This window comes from Phoenix dactylifera, unplaced genomic scaffold (assembly GCF_009389715.1).
Source record: "Phoenix dactylifera cultivar Barhee BC4 unplaced genomic scaffold, palm_55x_up_171113_PBpolish2nd_filt_p 000832F, whole genome shotgun sequence".
NCBI classification, from domain to species: Eukaryota; Viridiplantae; Streptophyta; class Magnoliopsida; order Arecales; family Arecaceae; genus Phoenix; species Phoenix dactylifera.
The window spans coordinates 117,595-130,407 of NW_024068198.1; the positions used below are offsets into that span (position 1 = coordinate 117,595).

The window sequence follows — 12,813 nt, forward strand, 5'->3', positions numbered from 1 at the left end:
TCAATCATAAAAAAATGGTAAAGCCATTTAGGTCTTGTACGTACTGCTTCATTGCATTCAACTGTTTCAACAACAATTTTTAAACATTGGATTGGAAAAGTCGGTGCACGAGCTTCCTTCAAGCTTCCCCATTGCTGGTTTGATGGGCTTCTCTCTCATCAGCCATGCTTAGTTGAAGTTCTTCTAATACCCCATCAAACCCTACTGAAGAAAGTCTTCCTTCACCATTCGGACAACTTGTCATCATACACATGTCCAGATCTGTTAGTATAAACATCAATAATAGAAGATATTTATACCCATTCACCTCAGCATTTAATTCTTTATACATGTACAGCACCTATCTCTTATATCTTGACTGCTATAACTTCATATTCATCTAGAGATGCCACGATAGTGGCTTCATTAATTCTGCGATCATGTCCTTCATTAATTCTGCAATCACTAGAGTCACTTCTAAGCATATTAACATGTTAAAATTTACCAACATAGCAATGAGAGTTATTTGTAAAAGACATAAAACTAAAAATATATATAGATATACATGATGCTAACTCTTCTGAGATGCCAAATAGTAAAAACAAAACGAAAGCAAGCAAATAAATAAAGTGATGAGATAAAAATAATATAAAGAAGTAAAACAACAAGTAAATAAAAGTGAGTGAGTTAATTAGTTGGCAAGGTTAGTAAGCAAGCAAGTAAAAGGAAAGGGTAAATGAGAAAAAAGAAGAGAAACAGAGAAGAGAGAGGGAAGAGATGCTGGAGTTCTTGTTCTTTCCTTGTTGTTTATGGTGTGCAAGTAGGATCCCTCTTAGGCTTGGAAGGAAGCCCAAGCCTTAAGGCTAAAAGCCTTCTGCATGCCAGACTTTAATAGGTGGACCGCGTCTTTCTCCTTCACAGATGCTTTCCGGATGCATTGGGATCTTTTAGTTTGTAAGAGGTGATGGAGAAGTTGGGCATATGAAGACTCTAAGATTTAGATGATTAGTTTAAGGCTAAGATTTTTTTGGAGAACAAAGTTTAGGGTTTTAAAAACTACAAAGGAAGGAGGCTAAGAGAAAGAGTTAAGACTTGAATTGGTGGCTTTCTTGCTTGGTGCTCTTTTCATGAATAGGGGGATTTATATATAATTGAGTCAGCACTTATGTGAAGGCTTAGTTATGAGGATCAGGATACATGGTTAAGATTTTATCTCACTACATGAAAAGCATGTGTGATTTGGTAAGCATTGCTTGTGTTTTCCAAGTGGCAAGATTGGATTGGAGGGAATGGGACAAATGGCTAGAATTCATTGAAATGGCCAAGGAAAAGAGGTAATGGGAGTTTGTTAATTCCCCTAGTAAGTTCAAACAATTGAACAGAAGCATGAGATTAACACATGGAGATTATTTTACACAAATTCGGCTTCGCATGAGCTAATGGCCATTAAGGTCCCAAATAAATTTTAATCTATTTAATCTAGAGAGCTAGCATGAGCTTGAAACTATGGGAGTCGTTTGCAAAGAAGAGAAATGAGTAAAAATGAAATAGGTTTGTGTGGCTAATGGTTGGGGTAGTTTAGTTTATTCTTCTAAGAGCCAATTGACGTAGAATAAATCATACTAAATCTAATCGAGCTTTATATTGGGCTAGGTGGGGTTGATGGGTTGAGTTGCTTATATGGGCCGGACATGAATTGGTTATGGGTTGGGCTTGGATTGGTTATGGATTGGATTAGATTTGGGTCTAGTTGGAGAAAAATAAAATTGAGGGATGAAGGAGAAGCAGGAAGACACCTCGCTTGCTTGTAAGCCACACTTGGTTGAGAATTCTTCATGAGTTCATCAAAGCAACCTCCCTTCACCATTGGCTTTATATAGAAGCAGGCCAAAGCATTTAGTATGAATTGTATCAATTAGCACTAATCACAACCGGATATATATAATATCCAGCTCTTCCATGTCAACCTATGACCTCAAACAATTCATGCCAGCCATAATAACTAGGGCAACACAACACCCTCATTGCTTCATCGAAACAACTTATTATTTGGAACATCTTTGTGAACAATAATTCAAGATATTTTGTATGTTTTCGAAATTTTTTGTTAGATATCACAAGATTGCATCTTATAACAATGATAAGAGCTGATATGCTTATAGTTTGGATAAGCTAAAATTAATTATTTAAAAAGAGACATTGAAATCAACAACTATGTTGGAAGAGCAACATATATATATATATATATATATATATATATATATATATATATATATATATATATATATATATATTACACTATTCTTAATTACCACTAAGACGAGATACTTAGTTTAAGATTGTATTATAATTAGTCAATCTTTTTATGAATCCAACTATTGGTTTCCTGGCCAATGGTTCTATCCAATAACAACCTGCACTTTAGTAGTTGTTTTTGTTGAAATTTTTTATTTAAACATGAAATAGAGGATGAATTTGAAGATGTAAAACATCGAAGTATGGGTGTTTTTATACAACTTGAACTTCAAAATCACCCAAAGAATTTGATTGGCTTTACAAAAGAAACATGTGGTGTATGCATGAATTAATGATGAGAGATTCAAAATTTTTTACTTTGGGTGCCATATAAGGGTGGCAATTTATTGTACAGGCTTAGCAACCTGCCAACCCAACCTACAACTGACTAGTTTTAAATAAGTTCATGTTAGGCATAAATGAGGTGACTTACCAAAACTTTTTTGTTAAAAAATTCCGATACAAGTTTAGATCTTCATTTATTAAACATGTCAAAAATCTAGACTCGAACACGAACTTTTTATTAAATAAGTAATCTGACCCAATTTCTATAACCTATTTGATAAAATGATCAAGTTAGATTAGATGTATTAAATAGGTTAAGCAGATTTCCAATAGGTTAAATGAGTTTTGAAAGGATTAAGTGGATCTTTGAGTTGTTAGATTTTTTTCTGATTTGACCAGCATCCGACTGAACTCGTATCCAATCCAGCCTAACCTGACCTGTTTGCCACATTGTGGCTGTACTGGGAAGCTAATGGTGATGGATGGGAATACATTGAAATCATATTGCTAGATTCTAAAGGAGGTAGGTTCAACGAACAAGCATCTCGTACAGCCCACTCAAAAAAGTTTGGGATAAGCTTTCACTTTTACTAGTTCTTGGCGAGCATGAATCATGTGGCTTATTTATTATGAAGGGGCATTTGATCAATGGATATGCTCCTAGGTTGCAAAGATTTAATAGATATGCTTTTCATATTAGTTATATACTCTGTAATAATTATTTAGGGAGTATAGTTTAGAAAGAAATCACAGGGACCATGCTTTTTTCTTTTTTTCTCTTTTTCTGAAAAAGGGATTTTCTATAGTCCAAGAAAGGCTAAAAACGAGATTAGCTTTCCACATAGAACCACTCTGTCCTAGTAAATTGGATGTCGGCTAGAATCACGATCAATAAGAATTTATCCGACTCTGTAACATATTCATACTCTTCTTTGTAAAAAAAAAAAAGAAGATTAAATTCATTTAGGACTCATTTGATTCGCTGGAAGAGAGGAGAGAAAAGTATAGTTAATAAAAAAAATGGAAGAAAGACCTCTTATTTCGCTGGAGTTTTTCACAAAAAAAAAAGGGAGTAGCATTTTCATAAAATAAGATTTTCATATTTTATAAAAAAAATCTATGAGGAATCTGAAAAAACTACTTTTCCATCAGTTGGAAATTTAGATATGTAAGCCATCAAAATCTATAGATTCAAAATATAGGAACAATCTCTTGGATGTGGAGGAAAGCTAGTACATTTGTTCCTTCTCTGACTCAAAAGTGGCATGAGCTTTATATACCGTGATTTTTCTTATCTCAAGCCATTAGAGGAATTGCGACGTGTCCCTTGAAAAGTGGAATTGGAATATCTTAAAGCAATGAAGAAGGCATAAAGTTTCTATGGTCTTATTAGGGTGTTGAGGTACCCAGCTTTTGGATATGTTAGATCCACACATGTCCCATCTGTATGCAGGATAATATAGCTACTTTATGAGCCAATATTTTCTAATTACCTTTGAGTTTTAAATGGATCGATCACGAATTGTTGTATTAGGGGTACACATGATTTCAAGTCAACCTGAAACTAAACCAAATTAGCCTCATTTGTTTTGATTGGTTTGGCCCTTCAGAAACCCAATTTTGATTAGTTTGCTTGCAGATCAAGAACTAGGTAATTCAAACTAAATCTAACCAATGCATATTATTTAGTCTTGTAGATGGATCAATAAAACAGTGTATATATCAGCTATTTTATCATAGAGTAATAGTCTATTTTAACTTCTACTTTGTTATATAAAATGTTGGATTTTTTCTTGTTGTGACATGATATGAATAAATTTGTATTTTATTTTCTGAATTTGTTATTTTAAAATATTACACGAGAGTTTATTTATTGATCTATGTTTTTATATTATTTATTTTAAATATATTTTCTTGGATAAAATCAATAAATTGTTATATTGAATTTTTTTTTAAAAAAAAGAATTTCTAGGTAATCTAAGAGTCAACTTGAACCAACATGTCTTAGTTGCTTTGGTTTACTTCACTTCTAACCTTAATAAGTTTGGGATGGATTCGAAAGTTAACAACTAACTCCGATATTAGTTTGATTTTGGATTGACCTGGAACTTGAATTAACTAGACTCATGGTGCACCCCTAAGTAAATTAAAAATTCAAAAGAAAGGAATTATATATATATATATATATTAAATTAATTCGTAAATAGTAGAAAATTACCTCGTGTAGTTCAGTTCTAGCTCTCTTAAAAAAATGTGTTATGTCATCTATCTTCTATATCTTGATAAATACATATCAATTTATCTCCAAAAGTGGTGAAGTCGGCTAGTTTTGCACTCCCCTTACAAACAGAAGATTTTTTTAGCACCAGTCTTTGTTGGTGCCTCTCAAGTGTTTTGGCCTTGAGTAATTTAGAGTGCATGAGTCTATCTTCATTTCTCGCATAGAACTACCAATAGACATTTAATAAATATAAACAAAATCTGACATCATAATATACTTAAATTTAACAGGTATACTTATTCATAGATTATGAATCAAAATCAATGGTATGGATTTTTATTCATAGATATATGTAATTGAAAAAATCAGGTGTAAATAGGCCAAGTCAAATCTGGACAAGGTTTAATTATAAATTTTCTCTGAAATTTATATTTATTATACTTATATTTAATAATTTGTAAAATCTACACTTGCACTGAGTTAAATTAATAGCGTTAGTAAAACTGTTTACTTTATATAAAAAGTTGAAATTAATAGCACTGAGTTAAATTAATAGCGTTAGTAAATCAAGCACAGCGGATGATCTGCTGGGTGCAACTACAGAACTACTTGATGATGAATAAGTCTGCACACATCCTCAAATGTTCGGATTGCATGAATGGGGGCTCTTAGTCCTGACTTGCCCTTATTACGAAAGCAAAAGCCTACGCTAGCTTAAGATAGGTCTGCGCTTATTGCTTTAGTAGATAGAGAAAGCACTTTGCCATAAGGGAAGGAAAGAAATGGACTAATTATAGTAACGTTAGGAGAATACCCCTGCTGTCCCTTGCCTCTACCTTCTTGTGTATGCTTGGAAGCGGTAGGTTGGGGCATCTCTTATGAGAGTGAAAACTATAGGCTATCACTCAAAAGATTGAGAAGTTAAGTACATAGAACTTTTGTGTCATGATAAAATATTAAGTGTGGACTTGGTATGTAATCTAGATGTATCCTAGCATTTGTAAAGTGTCCCATAATTATATTTTTTTTTCAAGAACACCCATGGAGTATTTTTTAACATTATTTGTAATATATGCATGCCATTTATTAGCAATTTTCTTATTTTTTGTAGATTCTTTATATGCATCCTTTACTTGCAATATCCCTAAGAACTATATTTAATCTCATCATTTTTCTCTAAGTCCATAGGTAATAATTTTATGTTCCGTTGGATGTTAACACAAGAAGATAGCTGTTAGTATCTTCCATAGATATTTCGACTATATATTCTCTATAATTAAATTATCTTTATATAAATAATACAGATAGGTCCTTGAAGTATAATTGTGCTAACAATATTTCTAAAAGTACTCTATAAAATTTTTGGTTGGTGGAACAAGAATAAGTGGATGGCCTAACCATAATAATATAGTTCCTTATATTTCTTGAATCGATTCTATTATTACATAATAAAATATCTGGAGCTACACATTGTACTCCAAATTTTTCATTTAGTATTGTAAATTTTAATATTTTGATATATTTCTTTAGTAGAACTTGTAAGGAAAAAAGTTATACAAAAGATTGTAAAGGTAAAAAGATCATGAAGACTAACAAGATGGAGAAAAGATCACCCTAGTGTCTCTTGCTTCTGCCTTCTTGTGTATGCTTGGAAGCAGTAGGTTAGGGCATATGTCATGAGAGCGAAAACTGTAGGCTATCACCCAAAAGATTGAGAAGTTAAGTGCATAGAACTTTTGTGTCATGATAAAATAATAAGTGTGGACTTGGTATGTAATCGAGATGTATCCTAGCATACGTAAAGTGTCCCATAATTATATATTTTTTTAAGAACACCCATGGAGTATTTTTTAACATTATTTGTAATATATGCATGCCATTTATTAGCAATTTTCATATTTTTTGTAGATTATTTATATGCATCCTTTACTCGCAATATCCCCAAGAACTATATTTAATCTCATCATTTTTCTCTAAGTCCATAGGTAATAATTTTATGTTCCTTTGGATGTTAATACAAGAAGGTAGCTGTTAGTGTCTTCTAGATATTTCGACTATATATTCTCTATAATTAATTATCTTTATATAAATAATATAGATAGGTTCTTGAAGTATAATTGTGCTAACGATATTTTCAAAAGTACTCTATAAAATATTTGTTTGGCGGAACAAGAATAAGTGGATGGCTTAACCATAATTTTATAGTTCCTTATATTTCTTGAATCGATTCTATTAGCACATAATAAAATATCAAGAGCTAGACATTGTAGTCCAAACTTTTCATTTAGTATTGTAAATTTTAATATTTTGATATATTTCTTTAGTAGAACTTGCAAAGGAAAAAGTTATACATAAGATTGTGAAGGCAAAAACATCATGAAGACTCACAAGATGATGGAGAAAAGATTATATGGTGTACCTGGCTTTAAGTTTGCTACAGAATTAAAAGTTCTTTAATTATACTTGGCTTCAAGAAATACTCATTCACTCCAACTCAATTCTTGTAGCTTAGCAGTAGCTAAGTTTCAAGTTTTGGGAACAGTTGCAGTTAACTATATGAAATAGGAGAAAGGGGAAAGAGATTCTTTAGTTGATGTAACCTGAAAAGAGAGAATCTGGAGCAAATATTTTTAAAAAGAGGAGGAGAAGAATTGTAGAAAATAAAGCATGATTTTTATAATGTGTCAATGAAGTCACTTTATGAATGTTTCATAAGGAGGAAACCGATTTTTTTTTTTCCTTTTTTTTGACACTTTGTTAAACAATAAAATAAGTTAATGCAATGTGTGGTTGCATATGGCATCCTCTTTTTTTTTTCATAGCATGCATCCTCTACATCTTAAGTTGTAACATATGCCATGCCTGAACACCCAATCAGAGGTATGTTATTCTCATTTGTTTCTATGTATCCAATTTATATGTACCAGCTGACTATAACTATACGTAAATGTTTGCTTATGCTTGCTAGTGCTCACATATATCTGATTTATTATCCTTTCTTGTAAATGAATCTCTTCTTAAATTTGAATACTTGCACTAGCCGGATAGGATTGATGCTATAATATTGCTTTATTACCAAAGCTCTCAACAGCTGCCGTTGAAGTACTTTATTTCCTTTATTTACAGTCAGTTCTATTTCTAAGCATAGCTTAAAAATATCGAGAGAGTGAGATCAGAGTGTTGTTTTATGACAATTTTATTTCAAACCTTATGGTTATCTTGCTACCTTGGTGTTACCATGTGAAGGCCGTCTTTGAAATTGGGAACAAAGAAAGCTAGTTAATCAATCACGATCATCTTTGTTTGGTGTAATAATTGAGAATAAGCGATGTGTACACGATTTGCCATTCATGTGCTATAGCGGATCAGCTCGATCATAACGATCGTATCAAATATGGATGGCAGCGATGGTAAACAGGTGTTTGCCAATCGAGCACGAACAGACATGGTACGACGACTTCAGCAGCGTCCGTGACATGGCAATGTTAGATTAGTTTCCCCGTTTGCATGCAAAGAAAGTAAAACAAAAATAGTTGTGGTTCTACATCTAGAATTCTCTACAATGCACTATTTGCATTGCAGAGTATATTTGATACCCATCTATCCATCGACGATGACCGCCGAATATGCCATTCTCCTTCATGCATTATTGACTAGTTCGGAATGTCACTACTATAGAAATTCTCTTCCAAGCTACAAGTGAAGCCACTGTGCTTTGGCTTTGGTGTGCTTCCTCCCACCCTCCCCTCTCCAATAATTACCCTCCAACAACCGCATGCTCGCCACAGTAACGAGCACCGGATAATATTTATTGCACTTTTCTTTCTAATCTTTCCTCCCAAACCCTAACCCTAACTATTACCCAACCCCTGGTTCAAAACGGGTGGTTTGGGGCCCTTGACACTTGTACTCCCTTACCGTCTTTGCCCTTTCGCTTTTATCATTCCGTCATTCCAATCCCCACCCTCTCTCTCTCTCTAATTTTTATCCCCCTCTTATTATCTCCAACATCACTCCTGTTCACTTGCCCACCTCTTCTTTTTTTTCTAGCCCTCTCTCCCTCCACTGCTCTTCTCTCTATGGTTCAATCTAACTCAAAACCCTTAACCTAAGAGCGCTTCCCCTGGCCCTCTAAAGAATGGACCCCGCCACAAAAATCTTAGACCCGGACGCCAAGCCCAAGCCCTTCTCCTTCCACAACGGCTCTCTGAAGCGCCACCACCGCGGGCTGTCGTCGCTGGCGGAGGCCGCCGACGCGGCGGACTTTCTGTACCGGGAATGCCTCAAGAACCACGCCGCCAGCCTCGGCGGCCACGCCCTCGACGGTTGCGGGGAGTTCATGCCCTCGCAGGCCGCTAACCCGGCCGACCCCACCTCCCTCAAGTGCGCCGCCTGTGGCTGCCACCGCAACTTCCACCGCCGCCTGCCGGAGCCCCTCCTCCTCCACCACCACTTCGACGACGGCGCCGGCCGCCAGGAGGGCGAGGACGACATGGCCGGCAGCCGCGATGAGGACAACGACGGCCGGGATGATGAGGAGAACGGCAACGCGGATTACCATCGGCGCCGCCGGAGCTCCGCCTCTCCCCCGCCTTACTTCTCCCCCGCCCCCCACATGCTGCTCGCCCTCAGCTCCGGGCTCCCTGGGGCGCCCTCTCCGGGGAGGCCAGCGGCGGCGCCGCAGGCGGCGGCGGTGTTGCCAAGGAAGAGGTTCCGGACAAAGTTCAGCCCGGAGCAGAAGAAGCGGATGCACGAGCTCTCGGAGAGATTGGGGTGGAGGATGCAGAAGAGGGACGAAGGCTTGGTGGAGGAACGGTGCAAGGAGATTGGTGTCGGAAAGGGTGTGTTCAAGGTGTGGATGCACAACAACAAGCACACCTTCTTGGGTTCAGCAAGGAGAGGACAGGCGGAAATTAGGAATGGAAGCGGCGGCGGCGGCGGCGATGGCAGTGGCGGTGGTGGAGATGGTGGTGGGATTGAGGCGGCCGGCAATGGCAGCGCTGGCAGCGGCGGCGCTGGCAACGACCAAGTGGTGAATGGTTCTCCTCCTCCTTCCCCTTGAGAAGGTCGAGGAGAATTACTTTGTTGTTGTTAGTTGTCTCAGTTGGTGTTGATGGTTAATCTGGTGTTTTTGGTCTTAAACTCCTGATCCTGATGGAGATGAATGCACCCACTAGATTTAAGCTGCTGCTTTTTTAACAATGGAAACTGGAAGGGAACTTCCTAGGAGGAGACTTAAAAAAATATTCTTGGTTTTTGGCATATGGTTGGATTATGATCATAATCCAAAGTATGGTTCCATTGCGACGTAGTATCCGGAGATTAGACACGAAAGTTTCGAAGGTCTTTTAATGAGTCTTTGCCGAGTCTAATGCTACTATAGATGCACTGTAGTTTGAGCAGTTCGCTTACACCCTAAGGTCACCACACATGCACACACCAACGCTGCGTTGCCAATAAAGCTTTATAGAGATATATACATATGTAGACACGGAGGGGCTTTCGAGTTTAAACATGTAGTCATAATTTGGAGTGCTTGTCGTCTCTGGAATATTTAACGATCCATCGAGTAATTAAGTATGATCAAGTTATCTGTTTGCCGTTTGGTATTGTACGTAATTATTGTAATGACACCAGTTTTGTGGTGCTTTAAGTTCTTGGGGTACTGGGTTTTATATATTTCGGCCCCTTTTTTTTCTTCGTTTTTTTGACATCTCAATCAATTAATTCAGCATAATTACTATTGTTGATAGGTATTTTGCTTAAACTTCTTAGAATGGAACCTAATAAGCTACAGAACCGGAATTTTGGCTTTGTGGTTTTAGACGTTCTGAAGGCAAGAAGTAAAGAAAATGCGAACTCTATGGGCTATTTATTCCTTCTTAGATTTTCTCTCTCTTCCTTTTTTTTACTTTTTGATAATGCTGAAGGCATGTGGTTGGGGTCTTGCGTCTCGGGTTTGGATTGTGGGGAGAGTTTGGCAGGGTATTTTTTGCCTTGGATCCCTGAAATGATGTTGAAAGGGCAGAGCAGCTCATGTGAGTTCATGCAGGTTTTGCTTTATTCTAGACATTTCTGGAATCATGCGCTGAAGCTTTTGATATTGGGATTGTTGTGACGCGGCAGCAGCAGCATGTGTGGTTCCTTCCTGAATTATTTGCCAATGCTGCCGTGCAATTCTGATCCCTTATGCTTTTGTGTGGTTCTGGCTTTCTAATCTTGCGTTTAGCTCTATATCAATTATTTGATAGATAGATTTTGGATACTTTTTTGGATGGAGAAATCCAAATAATATCTTTCGATTGACATCTTAAATTGTTACAAATAGTAACAGAGCGGATTCGATTCATAACTTATGTGGATATGGGACATTGCAGTATTGATTTATTGGGGTTGACCACGAATCGATCGTGGTGTTTGTGATTAGATTTGAATGAATTTGAATTTTTAATCTGACAAGTTAAACGGAGAGAGTATAGGAGGAACCCATACACCCATTTTGGGTGAGGTTGTGAGATATGACATATCATTTGTCATGGTGGCTCAATTTTTAATCTAGTAAGCTAATTGAGTTAAAAACCATGCTTATTGCTTTCCATTGTTTCCTCCGTAGGTGTTGGTGATGATGCCTTCTGCCCCCTTGCTCAGCTGCTACTTTTGGCTCCCTATTAGAGCTTCATCATTCACTGTGCTGCTTCCCGTCCTCCTAATTTCTTTGGTACACAATAGTGTGTGGGAAAAATATATCTTTAAGATTTTTGTGTCGGGCTGGTGGGGATCATGTGATATCTTAACCCTCAAAATTGCTCCTTTCTCATTACATCTCCTCTCATGATAAGTTTATTAATTAGAGCCTCGAAAAGATAGATGCTTATCTTGCCACTTTCTCAAATCAACAAACCAACAAGAATAAAGTATTATTTAGGAACTTTCTATAATTAGAAAGGTTATCCAGTGATTGTCAGATAAATCAATAAAAAACTTGATTTACTTGCCCTTTTTTTCTCTTCTTTTCCTTGACCACCTGTTTGGGTTGCTTTGGTCAGGGTTTGTTTAAGGCATTTGGCTTTAAGTTCCTTTTTGCTAGCTCCATCCTTATTTTGTACTGCTGGTGGTGTTTCTGAGTTTATCTTCTTTGGGTTTCGGATGAGGAGGTTGGCAGGTGATGTCAATCCCTATATGATGCCAAACCCTTTCCCTTAAAGTGGGAGGAACTGGATTTGTGTGCATGAATTCTTTGTTGTTACGCACTACCTTAACTATCTTACGTAGGAGATGACATACGAAGCTTGGAGTCCACAACAAGCTAATTTGGCTATATTTGAAGAAGATGAGTTTAGTTATGGTGATAGCCATGCACAGTTTTAGTAGCCTAACTGAAGGCAAGAAAAATGTTTTATTTGGCTCATCATCCTCTTAGGGCTGTGCTTTGCCAAAGCTTTGGGCTCAATCTTTTTTACAGAGTCCGTCTTGAGACATACAACAATGTAGTTGGGCTGTTATATCTTGGAGGGGACAAGCCAAAGAGGTCTACCACATCGGTTCGTAGGTTTTACCAACCGTTGAGGACTTGAATTTTGTGTAAAAAAGCAAGATTTCTGCACCTCAACTTGATTAGTATTGCCACCTGAAAGAAAAATTCTTATTTTCTATTGTATTTTTGCTTCAATTGTTGCATTTTGCACCAACACATGATGGCCTTAGTTGGAAACCTTCATGAAGCCAATCTACTACGTACTCAATTCGCTTTGCAAAAAGCTAAAATAAAACATAAGTCTTAACCCTCCACGCCCAATAAGCAAAATAAATAAAACGATTAGATGGAGGAAGCTACTCTGGACTCAAACCATATCATTCTTGCTCTTGGGTTTGAGCATCAGCTTCTCCATCCAATTAAGTTCCTGGTGTTTGTGATCCTGCTTAATTAGTATGGCAGTAATCGATGTGTGAAACATAAGGGACATGGGACCATGAATCGTTTTTATTTTTTTGGAAAATGGCATGATGGAAAACATAATATATGAAATTGTTTT

The 12,813-nt window shown here is 36.8% G+C and overlaps 1 protein-coding gene across 1 annotated transcript; it reads left to right on the forward strand.

Moving 5' to 3' along the window:
• The first annotated feature begins 8,787 nt into the window (after window positions 1–8,787).
• LOC103703216 (zinc-finger homeodomain protein 9) lies at window positions 8,788–10,042 on the forward strand. The gene has a single exon (XM_008786001.4). The coding sequence runs from the start codon at window positions 8,919–8,921 to the stop codon at window positions 9,840–9,842; it is 924 nt and encodes a 307-aa protein (XP_008784223.2). The 5' UTR covers window positions 8,788–8,918; the 3' UTR covers window positions 9,843–10,042.
• The last annotated feature ends 2,771 nt before the right edge of the window (window positions 10,043–12,813 follow it).

Coding starts and splice junctions, on each gene's coding strand:
- LOC103703216 (XM_008786001.4), top strand. CDS start 8,919: ATGGACCCCGCCACAAAAATCTTAGACCCGGACGCCAAGCCCAAGCCC.